Source organism: Glycine soja, chromosome 18 (genome assembly GCF_004193775.1).
Source record: "Glycine soja cultivar W05 chromosome 18, ASM419377v2, whole genome shotgun sequence".
In the NCBI taxonomy this organism is placed as follows: domain Eukaryota; kingdom Viridiplantae; phylum Streptophyta; class Magnoliopsida; order Fabales; family Fabaceae; genus Glycine; species Glycine soja.
This window is the reverse complement of record NC_041019.1, coordinates 53,983,512-53,996,280: the sequence shown is the minus strand read 5'-3', so window position 1 is coordinate 53,996,280 and position 12,769 is coordinate 53,983,512. Positions and strand designations below refer to the sequence as shown.

General features: G+C 29.8%; 1 protein-coding gene and 1 long non-coding RNA gene across 2 annotated transcripts; both read left to right on the top strand.

Moving 5' to 3' along the window:
* Positions 1–730, top strand: LOC114394820. The gene is made up of 2 exons (XR_003662851.1): positions 1–67; positions 247–730. It is a non-coding gene; the product is annotated as an uncharacterized LOC114394820 (long non-coding RNA).
* A 4,337-nt stretch (positions 731–5,067) lies between these two features.
* On the top strand, positions 5,068–8,096 carry LOC114396024 (polyvinylalcohol dehydrogenase-like). Its single transcript, XM_028357924.1, has 4 exons — positions 5,068–5,188; positions 5,298–5,774; positions 6,066–6,675; positions 7,472–8,096. Coding segments are annotated over exons 1-4 (1,548 nt in total). The 5' UTR covers positions 5,068–5,186; the 3' UTR covers positions 7,931–8,096.
* Positions 8,097–12,769: the final 4,673 nt, after the last annotated feature.

Below are 12,769 nucleotides of genomic sequence, written 5' to 3'. Positions count from 1 at the left end.
ATCAAATTAGTCATTATAAATACTCCTTTTAGGGTTAGGGCTCTTCATACCCATTACACAATAAGCTGTACTCTCTCTCTCTCTCTTTCTCTCACACACACATGTACACTCACACACACTATACCGCCTCTAGATGTTTCTCTCTCTTTCTCTTTCCATCTGCCTATTTAAGATTTATAATTTTTTTGTAACACATGCTACAATTTTGATTCTTCACTGACAATTTTGAAAACAATTACTTTGCAGGGTTTGAAGGATAGCTTATACCATGAGGAGATGCCGGCACAATTCTTGGTGACAAATGTGAAATATCACGAGTGCCGAAGGAATCATGCGTGTAGGGATGGAGGATATATTTTGGATGGCTGCAGGGAATTCGTAACAAGTGGTGCGGAAGGCACTGATTCAGCTATGACTTGTGCTACATGTGGCTGCCATAGGAACTACCACAGGAGGGAAGACTTTTGTGATTGTCCTTCTCATCCTGCTGCTAATGGAGCTTGAATTCGATATGTGTTCTATGCCTGAACAACTATATGTAAACCACCTATGATATTTATATTTTCTATGGATCTGCTTTTGCTTGTTAATTTTGTTGTTATGGTTTTCAATTTTATCTTAATGATTATGTAATGGACTTTTGTTTTTGAAATCTAGTGTGCTATATGGTTTCATGTTTTTTCCAAAGAGAAGTTCAAACTTGATGAAGGATAAGGGGTGTTTTTTTTCATGTCATCTCTGCTAACACTTTTTGATCCAATATATTACTTATTCTTTTTTCGGTCTTTCATCAAAACTTTTCTATTCAAATGAAATTACCGCTTGCAAGTTTCAATTGAAATTGAATTACCACTTATAAGCTTCCATTGAAAATGTTTCTTTTAGTATATATTATCATAATAATCCGTGCACTCTTAAATATTATTATAAATATGTATATAAAAAATTATAAATTTATATAATTTTGGATATTATATATATTCAACTAACGTTAGACTTACATATCTTATATCATTTTAATTTATATAAATACGCGTTTAATTTTAAAAAATGCTACTTTTATAAATATATTTTCATTTGTATATAACTATTTTATATACAAAATTTTAATAAGAGATATTATATTATAATTTTTTAAATATTCTAATAAGAGATATATACACTAATGAATAATCATGAACAGTTATTAGAAGACACATAACAACAGAAGGAAAAATTCTCGCAAAGTATTTCCTAAAAATATTATAATAATAAATATTTAAAAAATGATTGAGGTTCAAATTTAATTATGATGAATTTTCAAATAAAAAATAATATTAATTATATACCTGAGTGTCAATATGTTGTAGCTTTGATTCAAAATATATGTTAATTCATGAGATATTTAAATTGGGTTGGTCCAAATAAAAGATATTTAAATTTTTAAATATATATTCATGAGCTTGATCTTGAAATTCATGTATATGAAAAAAAAATCACTTTTTTTAGTGAATCGGGCTATTTCTAGCCAATGCTAAAACCTAAACTTTTAAAATTTCCAGATCTATTTAAAAGGACAATTACCTCCTCCAACATTTTTATACAGACAAACTTAAGAATCAATCCTCTAACTAGTCCAAATGCTCTAAGAAAATATAAAAAATAAACTCTAACTTTCCCATGCCCAAAGAAACAAAATGTAGTGAATGGAGTGGAAAATGTGATTTTGAGTTGTTCTTTTGTGATTTACTTACAATTCAAAATTCATCCAGATCAGATTAACCCATTATAAATGTATCTTCAAGGGTTAGGGCTCTTCGTACCCATTACACAATAAGTTATACTCTCTCACTGCCTTTCTCTCTTAATCCCCCCTCTCTCTATTTATGATTTCTTTTAAACTCAGGCTACACTTTTGATTCTCCACTATCAATTTTGGCAAATTTTCAGGGTTTGAAGGTCGAGAATTTGAAGGATAGCATAGCATGACGAGAGTGGTTTTTAGAAGAGAGGGGCCTCCAAGACGCAAATGCCGAAGGAATCATGCATGTCATGTTGGAGGATATGATTTGGATGGCTGTAGGGAGTTCATAGCAACTGCTGCAGAAGGCACCGATGCAGCTCTGACTTGTGCTACGCGGCTGCCATAGAATCTTTCATGGGAGGGAGGATCAAACTTGATGGATTTGTGGCTGCTCTTCTCATCCTACTGCAGGTGGAACTTGAAGAGTGCAGTGACACATCTAGGACCCGCGTATAGTGGGGCAATTTTTTTTTTAAGAAATTAACATATAAGTTAAAATATACTTTTCATCTTTTAATTTTTTCAAATTTATTTTAGTATCTCTAAAGAAAAATTGTCAATTTTTTGTTCCTTCAATTTTGAAATACACCATTTTGATTGTTCTCAAAGTGTCATGAACCACTTTCTGTTCCCCTAATCTCTATAAAGCCTATCCAAACAATTTTGAATAGGCTGCATTTCCAAATTAAACGGACAAAAAATGGACAAAATTTTTTAGGACTTATAAAATGAAATCTCGAAAATTTTAAAGAGATCAAAAATATATTTTACCTTTTAATATCACATGAAATGTCCATCCAAATAAATTAAACATAAAAGGAATAAAATGTAGTCAAGAAAAGACAAAAATTGAAGACAACTACAAAATTGAAGATAGTGGGGTCAAATTAGAAATATAGGGAAGTTGGGGTAAAAAACTAATAACACTAAATATTTTTATACTTTTCACAAAAATCAGGAGGTGCATCTACACCCACTTGTTAATAGCTAAGTTTGTCATGCTGAGGGATGATAAAAGTGGTGATGATGACGATAATAATAATGGTAGTTACTTTTTGAAATCTAAATTATAATTTACAATTTTTTTATTTTAAAAATGAACTAAAAACTAGTTCAATTCTGATTTTATCAAACGCTTTTAGTGTTTGAAAATTCCATTTGAAAGTAAAAATCATAACTCAAGCATCCAAAACGGCCAAAATTTATTATATTATATTTAATGTTACACTTAAAAATATTATCATTTCTTATATATATATATATGACAGTTCTTTTTGAAGAAGAAAATATATGACATTTATATTAGTATTATAAGTTAAAATGATTAAATTTATTATATTATGTTTAATGTTACACTTTAAAATAATAAAAAAAATTATCAGTTCATAATGGGTTATAGGTGTATTGACTTCCATCCTGTTAGGTGAACTAAGTCTATAAATTATTAATATATCATTAACAATGGTAATTAATAACGAAAATTTTTTAAACTACACATTCTTTTTTCTATCTTTTTCCAAATTATGTTAAAAAAATTTCAATATACACCACATTTCTATGTTCACTATCCCAACTTCCATATAGGCCTCTTTTTTTAAAATTAATTTATATGTTAGAATTTTTATTTCAATTTAAATTATTAAAATAATAAAAATATTATATTATATAAATATATTTTTAATTGATTTTAAAAATACATTTTTATTAAAATAATTGTTATAATAAGAAAATAATATTATTAAATATAATTACTTATATTTTATTATTTAATTTATATAAGACATTTTGAAGGTGAATATTTTTTAAAAAATATATTTTCTTATTAGACAATTTTAATAATTTTTATTATTAAAATTTTTAATTTTTATTTGTATTATTTTAGTAATTTAAATTATAAAAAAAGTTAAACATATAAGTGAATATAGAAATATGGTGTATATTGGAAATTTTTTTACAAACTTATAAAATTTGAGAAAAAATGGGAAAGAGAAGGTATAGTTTGAAAATTTTGCCAATTAATAATCATGACTTGCATAAGCCTAATATATCCAAGTTACGTATAAAATAGGCAGTGATTACTTATACTTTATAACAAAAATAATGGAGATATGCCTTTTGGTCTCCACCTTTCTTTAGACCACTTTACCCTTAACAGATCCAAATTAACGAACGAACAAGGGCAACCCAAAATCCATATTTTGATTGTGCAACAACTATTGTACTTAAACCTGTTAGATAATCCTAGTCCATCATGACATTAATTACTGTTACCATCCCTATTATAACCATACATCAGTCATACGGCTCCCTGAAATCTTAAAAAAAATCTAAGGATTGGTCTGATTATTTATTCCTTAATATATCTTTAAAATAAATAATATTTAATTTTATCATACGATTCTGAATAAGGCTGGCCTATTGAATTCTGTGTTCTAAAAAACAGAAACAATCACACAACCCACCTTCTTCGCATACCAATGTCGTAGACGTGGTGGCCAATGACAGCAACATGGTAGCAAATACTCCATATTCAGTTAAACACAACAACAGATCCAAGCTAAGCCAATGAACAAAAGCAACAAAATATCACAACACACCTTCATCGCGCACCAATGTCATTGCCATGGTGACTAGTAACACAGGAACAATTTCGTAGAGTTGTGAAGTCTTATATAGATAGATAGAGAGATAGAGAAAAGATAATTGGGAGTAGGTTTTGTAGAACCACAGATAAAAGTGAAAGATATAACTGAGGGATGAAAATAATATGGGGTGGAGTTTCTACATCAATTGTCACAATAACTAATATAAAAAATACTTTTTAGTTTAGTTGACCGATGTAAAAAACATTTTTTTTACTTTTTCAATTATTTATAAAATTGTTACCACATATTTTAATATTAGTTCTGATACAATTGATGTAAAATGGGAAAAGTAAAATGTATTTTTTTTTTCACTACTGTTAATAATGCTTATTTAATTTTCAAGAGTAATGAGTTTTGTACACCTTACTTTTTTACGTACCTCATTAATAGTAGCACTTCCACTACTTCGCTTTATTATATTATTTATTATAGTTATATTTTTCTTTTCTCTTTTATCACTCTTTTAGGTGTCAAATGGGTTGTTAGGCGTCGAATTAACAATTTGCTTATTAAATGTGTTAAACTCAAAGTTAAAAATTTTAATACCCAACTTGTCCTCATGTTTACTTAGGCCACTTCTCTTTTCCATATATACACGCGTCTCTTTGAAATATGTTCCTCAAACATATACCTTGCCAATTGCCACACTGGCCTCTCCACGTTCTTTTCAATGCCACTGCTCAAATACAGCATGTACTCAGCTCTTTCTTTCCTGTTTTTTTGTGTTCACACGGTAGTAATCTTTGCCGCAAGTTCTGATGTATGATACTTATTCCCACTCTATTATTATTTTCCTATAACACTTGTGGGTGTCATGAATTAATTAAAATTATTAATCTCATTGGTTACTATCGGTTTCTTGCTTTCAGGATCGTATACAAAAATCACAAGGACTGGTTAAACCATGGTGGAGATTTGTTTAACAGAAGATACGCTTACAAAGAGCGTATGATCAGCCCCAAAACAGCACCGAACCTACGGTTGAAGTGGAAATTCAATGCAGGCAAAGACATCAGTGCAACACCAGCAATATATGGTGGTACTGTTTATTTTCCAAGCTGGAATGGTTACATCTATGCAGTTAAAGAAGCCGATGGATCTCTTGTTTGGAAGCAAAACTTGGAGAATCTAACAGGACTAAGTGCAACGGGATTTGTTAGAAATGTAAATTGGACAGTGTCAAGGTCAACTCCCACAGTGGCAGGAGATGATTCACTGCTAATTGGAATCTATGGCCCTGCTGTTGTTATTTGTGTCAACAGAACAACAGGTGAGCTTGTATGGAAGACCACTTTGGATCACCATCCTGCAGCAGTCATCACCATGTCTGGAACATACTACAAAGGGTCAGTACCACTGCATAAAATTTATTTTTCATTTCGTTATAAAAATTAACCAGAGGAATATTAGTAATATTTTCTTTAACGCTCTCTATTATTAGTTGAAATTCATTGGAAATCACAAATTTTAACCTGTGACATTTTTAAATTAGAAGTGAGAGCAACTAAAATTGTAATTTTCAATAAATTCTAACTTTTAGTAGAGAGAATATTAGAAAGAGAATGTGAGTGTTGCTAGCATTTCTCAAAATCAATAGCTCTACAATTAAATAGATACTATACCATAACTGTCCACAGAGATTTCTATGTCGGAATATCTTCACTGGAAATAGCTGTACCGACTGTTGAGGAATGCTGCACATTTCGTGGAAGTTTCACAAAACTTAATGCTCGAACTGGCCGCATGCGTTGGAAGACCTATATGCTACCAGATAACAATAACAGAACAGGAGAATATGCAGGTGCTTCCATTTGGGGAAGCAGCCCTTCCATTGATGTTGAAAGAAACCATGTCTATACTGCAACTGGGAACCTCTATTCTGCCCCATTACGCATACGACAGTGTCGAGAGAGACAAATTAATCGAACTCAGCCTACCCAACCTGGAGACGAGTGTGTTGAGCCTGACAATCACTCCGATTCAATGTTAGCCCTTGATTTGGATTCTGGGAAAATGAAATGGTACCGCCAGTTAGGAGGCCTTGATATATGGACCATTGCATGTATCAATCCTTCAACTCCTAATTGTCCTCCTCAAGCTGAGCGTCCAGATGTTGATTTTGGGCAGTCACCAATGATGTTGACAACATATATAAATCGAACCAAGCAAGATATTGTTGTTGCGGTTCAGAAAAGTGGCATAGCATGGGCTTTATATCGCAATAATGGCAACATCCTTTGGAGCACGGTAATACCATATGCAGTAATTTATAATATATATACTCGATCTCTCTTTTGGTTTCAAATATGAGAAATTTTGCGGTATCTTTGGAAATTTAAGGATTTTGGTATTGTTATTGAGAATCTCTTGTCCCCTCCCCCCTCTCTCTTAGTTTTCCAATTTCATTCAATTATTAGCTCACAAAATAATTGTTCCATAACATTTAGATTTCTCAAGGTAGCATAACAACTTAGTAACTCTTTTAAAATATATAAGCAAATTTCAATCAACTTCATATAATTTAGTGAGACTATTTCTTAAACACTGACATTTTATTTTCAATAACCATTTTCCAATGAAAGACAGTTTAAACGAATTGATCTAAATAAAGCTAAATAATTTTAAATGATTTTCTTAATTAATTAGCATGACTTGATTTTTTTTCCCTTAGATTTAATACAGGAGGAAATAACAGTTTCTTTTTTTATCTCCCTCTCAGTGAAAGATGGGTGGATATTACCTTAAATTGTTTATTTATAATTCCAATCTTCTGACTTTATACAGCTTATTAATAGTATAGAATAATGATTTCAATCAGAACATAATATGTGAAACATAGATTAAGGAGTTTAATATGCTTGTTTTAAGGCTGTAAGAGTTTTTATACTGTGAACTTTAGACAAACCAAATCTATTACTAGAATTAAAAATGCCAAAAGATTTTTTGTATATATATATATATAGTGTGTGTGTGTGTCTGTACACGCTCTCTAACTCTTTATGAATTTAAAATTTGTTTATCTTTTTCCTTTTAATTTGCACAGAATGCTGGTCCGTACGGGCTATCTGGAGGCGGAATATGGGGTGCAGCAACTGATGTAAAGAGAGTTTACACGAATATTGCCAATACTGGGGCAAGAAATTTCACTCTTGCACCATCAAACGTAACTACGACCGCCGGTGGGTGGGTAGCAATGGATGCCAGCAATGGCAGAATTCTATGGTCCACAGCTAACCCTAGTAACAGAACTGCTAATGGCCCTGTTAGTGTTGCAAATGGCGTTGTCTTTGCTGGATCCGCAGACAGAATGGGATCTGTATATGCAATTGATGCCATGAATGGGAAAATTTTATGGTCCTATCAAACTGGAGCCAGTGTCTATGGAGGCATGTCAATTAGCAAAGGTTGCATATTTGTTGGCCATGGATATGGTGTTGCTCTGGGGCCTGCTTTCGGCTTAATTGGTGGAACTTCACTCTTTGCCTTTTGTGTACGTGGTTAATGTGCTTGTTTGTATTAGTTGTATTTTAAAAAACAATTATTTTTCATTCGCTTTTTACAAAATTAAAGCTGTTGACAACTATCTGTGTTCAAAATTAAGTGATTGTCAAACACGTAAAATAATATAAATGGATCAATAAAACAGGAACTATTGTTCTGGTTATATATTTTCCTTTCTGGTGGGTTTCTCTTTATATTTAGCAGAATTTTAAACGCTTTAAAGTTATCATTTTATGAATGATTAACAATTTAATTTGATTTCCCATTGAGTGTCATCACAACTACAGTGCAATATTATTTTATAAAGAAAACTACAGTTGGCGATGAAAGTTTTAGACGGTTGGATTCAAACTAGGTTTGATAGGGAAATGACATTGTGCTGTATTATGCAAGATTATATCCATTTTACAACATTTTAGTTTTAATTATTTTTATATATAATTTTCAATGATGAGTGTTAACAGGTTGACAAGTGCACTAAATGTCCAAGTATTAAAACTCAGAAATTCGAGTATCGAATTTTACAGGAATTTTGTTTTGTATTTTTATTGTATAATTTTTAATTTGTAAGAGAAGAGGTTAATAGTGGTATGAATAAGTAAAAAAACAGTAAATAATAACAGATAGTTATAGCGAAAAAATAATGGAGAGCAAAATAGTTGATTAGAGAATTCAATAGAATAAGGATGTTAGGACCTAGTATGCCTTGTTTACCTATGATGTATGATTTTTGGATGTCACTAATGCATGCATATTTTTTTTATAGTGCTTCTTAGAAAGTGAGTTTTGAGCCTAACTTAACCTCAAAACTAGCTCTAGGAGTAAGGGTTGTCCCTCACTTATATATTTTAATGTAAGATTACTTTTAACCGATATGAGACTTGAATTATTTTCAATCCTGCTTACTTGCATGCTTAGCGCGTGCGGTGTGTTGAGTGCGCCTTGGACTAGGCCAGAGACTAAATCCTCAACTTTTCTTCGTAATTTTTGTAGTTTTTTTTTGCTTTTAATCCCTTCAATTTTTATATTTGTAAGTCATAATTGGAGAAACATCAATTTCTAACAATTAAACATGAATAACTATTAAATAATTATTTTTAAAAGTATTTTTACTTTATTTTTCATTATCAAAATCAACATTTATTTAACCGTTATCAATGAAACTCGTGCCAGTCACCTACAGGAAAGTTTATGATTTTAATTATTTTTCAGTAATTAAGGCTGAGAGGATTAAATAAAGTATTCTTCTTATTGCCTCCAATAAAATATTCTTCTAATTTTTCTTGTAAAAGTAAACTCTTAATTTGACCATGAAGTTCCTATTAATTATCTGAGAAAGATGTTTGCCGAACCCTGGAGATAAGAGAAAGAAAAAAAGCATATCATATAATATGACGTGATAAAAAAAGAGATGAAGAATGTCTAATGAACAATAATATGAAATATTATTCCCCAAAACCTCCTGCTATTATATTCAGAAGCTTAAATTGGCAGCATGTGATACTTGTAACAACACTTGGATGCCAAAAAGAGATAAGGATACTTGTAAGAACAACACTTTGGCCACAATGGTATTTAAATAGAGTTACTGAGGAAGAGAGGGAGTGCGATAACAACAATGAGATAAAAGTTTATTTTTTATTTTAAAAAGTTAAAATTGAAATAATTTGAACTGTTGAATAATTGATTAAGATAAACTCACTCTATTTTCTAAATAAAGCAATCTCACTTTAGATGGTCCTAATCCGAAACAGTGGTAGCATTATATTATTCACATCCGTATTTTAAAACAATCTTTTTACTGTCTTGATCTTTTAGAGGAATTAACGTTTTATTCAGTCTAAATTAAAGAGAAGTCATGTGCAAGAAATATGGTCCAAAGAACATTATAACGAGGAACACATGAATAGATATTTAGTTAATATTTGAATACTTGGATGTTTTATATATATATATATATATATATATATAAAGTTTCATAACTTAACCTTATTATTTAAAAATATAAAATATTTAAATAAAAATAGAAAGCATAACAAGAACTTGAAAATAGCTCTAAATTAGTTAACCTCATGCAAAAACAAAACAAACAGAGTTTTTTTTATAAAAAAACAAATATAAAATTATCTTATTTAATTAAAGAAAAATAGCATAAATGTTTTTAAGATTTCTTTTATTTTTTTTAATTTAAATTTTTGCTTTTACACTGATTTTATTTTATCCTCTAATTCAAACAAAAGGTAAAAGACTAGATACCAGCGTGCAAACTATTTTCTTTACAAAGAAACTATAGAGTAGATAAACATTACCTATTTTACCGAACTTAGTTACATTATGTTATGCAAGTCATACTTATTAATTAATTATTAATAACAATAATTAATGGTTTTAATAATCTATTGACTTAGTACACCTATTTTTGATAACTTAGATACATTCTGTATGTTTGTGCAAGTAATGGTTATAAATTAGTTATTAAATATCATAATTAATGATACATTAATAGTTTATAGACATAGTCCATCTAACTCGATGGAGGTCAATGCTGAAATTTAACTATGACTATATACATATGAATATGAATAGAGATTAAGTCAAGAATAATGCTTTGTAAAGTTACATCACATAATAAGTCTTTTTATATATTGAATTTCAACTATCTAGCCATTAAATTAAAAGTTCATGTTGAATAAATTAAGTCTACAAATTTTTATAGAGTTTTAAAATTGTGCTTATCGTTGAATTTCGTGTTGAATTTCAACTATCTAGCCAAGAGTTAATTGTGCTTATCGTCGATATAATTGTCGTTGGTGTGCAATTTTGTTGTTTTTCATTTCAATTGTTCACATCTAATCATTTTAATTTTTAGTTGTTAATTAAAATTAGGTCTAGTTCCTCCGTTATGTTTAATGTTTTGGCTAAGTAGATTATATATGTACCTCAATCCTTTGGTGAATTGATGTACGATGGCTAGAATGGATATGGTTTGGGTACAACATATATAAATTTTACCATCGATCCCTAGCTTCATTTTTATTAGGAGTTTAAAGTCCTACGGATTGGAGTAAAAATAGATTAAGTGTGTTATACATGATGGATTCATCAAGGAATTGAGGGTGATCAAGTTATTTAATATACATTTTATTTTCAATATTTGATTTAGTCATTTGCCACGCTAAAATGTGTAATTTAATTATAGTTTATTTAAAACAATAGATGAAACTTTTTAATTTGAATATTATCTGTACTTATTAATTGAAGTAGTATTTTATTACCATTTCTGACTGTTATTAGATTGATACATAGCAGTCTCTATATAAGCTTGAGCAAAAGTGGAAAAAAATCTTATTTTTTTTCTTTTCATTCTATTCTAATATTTCTTTTTCCTTTATTTTTGACAAATGTTTTTAAAAAGTCATTTCTCATGCCTCTGCGAGTATGCTAGCTATGTTGACCTTGAGGAGAAATTGGATGAAAATTACTTATTTTGTCCAACAGCCTAAAGAATTTCTTGGTCTTGATTCGTCTCTCTCTATATATATATATGCTAATATTTTATATTGTATGTTTTTTATGCATCTTCATAAAAGAGACAAGCGATTTTATACATTCTATTAAAGGAAAAAATGTACATAAGTTCCAGACAATTTTGCAAGAAGGAAAAATATACATGATTGATCGAGAATTTTGTGTTGTCAAATAATATAGACAAATTTAGGGGAGTCACAACGTAAGTCACGATGGAACAATAAAATAAAATTATCAGATAAATAAACTAATAAATAAATTGTTTTTCAAAAATAAAAAACTTGGACAGTTATCACCAATGTTTATTTAAGAAAAATATCAGAAAAATAAAAAAGAATAAGGAATGGTCTATTATTGGAGAAAAAAGATTAGTCGTTTACGCGTAGGGAAGGTGTTAGCACCCCACATGTCTATCATGAAAATGACAGTCTTTAATCGAGTGCGCTTAAAAAATAAAGTGACTTTTAAATTTTAATTATTTATCTTTCCTTGAAAACATGAGTTATATTTTGTTATATTTTCTTTTATTTAGAAAGGGAAATCAAATTTTTATTTTTAGAAACAAAAGAGATTTGATTTGATTTTTAGATTTTTTTTTTGATTGACAAGTGATTTGCCCTCGCTCCTACGTATCCTCAGGTGTAATGAAGAAATAAGACTTATGCAGTTCTTTATAGAAAAAGAGGTTGCATGTTGAGTTGATTTTATTTTATTTTATTTTGAAAGATTTTGGTTTTGTTGTAAACTCTTTGAAGTCAAGCAAGTCGGAGACCCAACATAATATTTACAAAATTTACTCACCTTATTGAAACACTGCCAATTAAGCAAGTCAAAGACCCCGTATGAAGTACATGGAAATTAAAAAGAGAATTGAGTGATAATTTATTTGAGAATGTTACCTTTTTGAAAAAGACTTTAGTTTTGTGATAAACTTTATGAACTCAAGCAAGTCGGAGATCTAACATGCCATTCACAAAATTTTCTCACACTTTATTGAAACACCACAAAGAAAGTTGGAGACCCAACATGGAGAGCACATAGTGTAAGTGTGTACTAAAAAATGCTAATGCGAAATTGCAAAAATAAATAAATAATTGACATAGTACTACCAAATCAGATAAATATAATGGAAATGGAAAGAGATAGAATAGAAGTGAAGAATACACTTAGTAATTAAAGATGTAGGATTGAAACGTGGGAAAAATAAGATGGGTAACAAGATATTTACAATACAATATTAATTAATTGGCGTGATGTGATTGATCTGTTTGTCTTTCTCGGGATCCGCACTGCTATGTGCATTAGTTTTCAG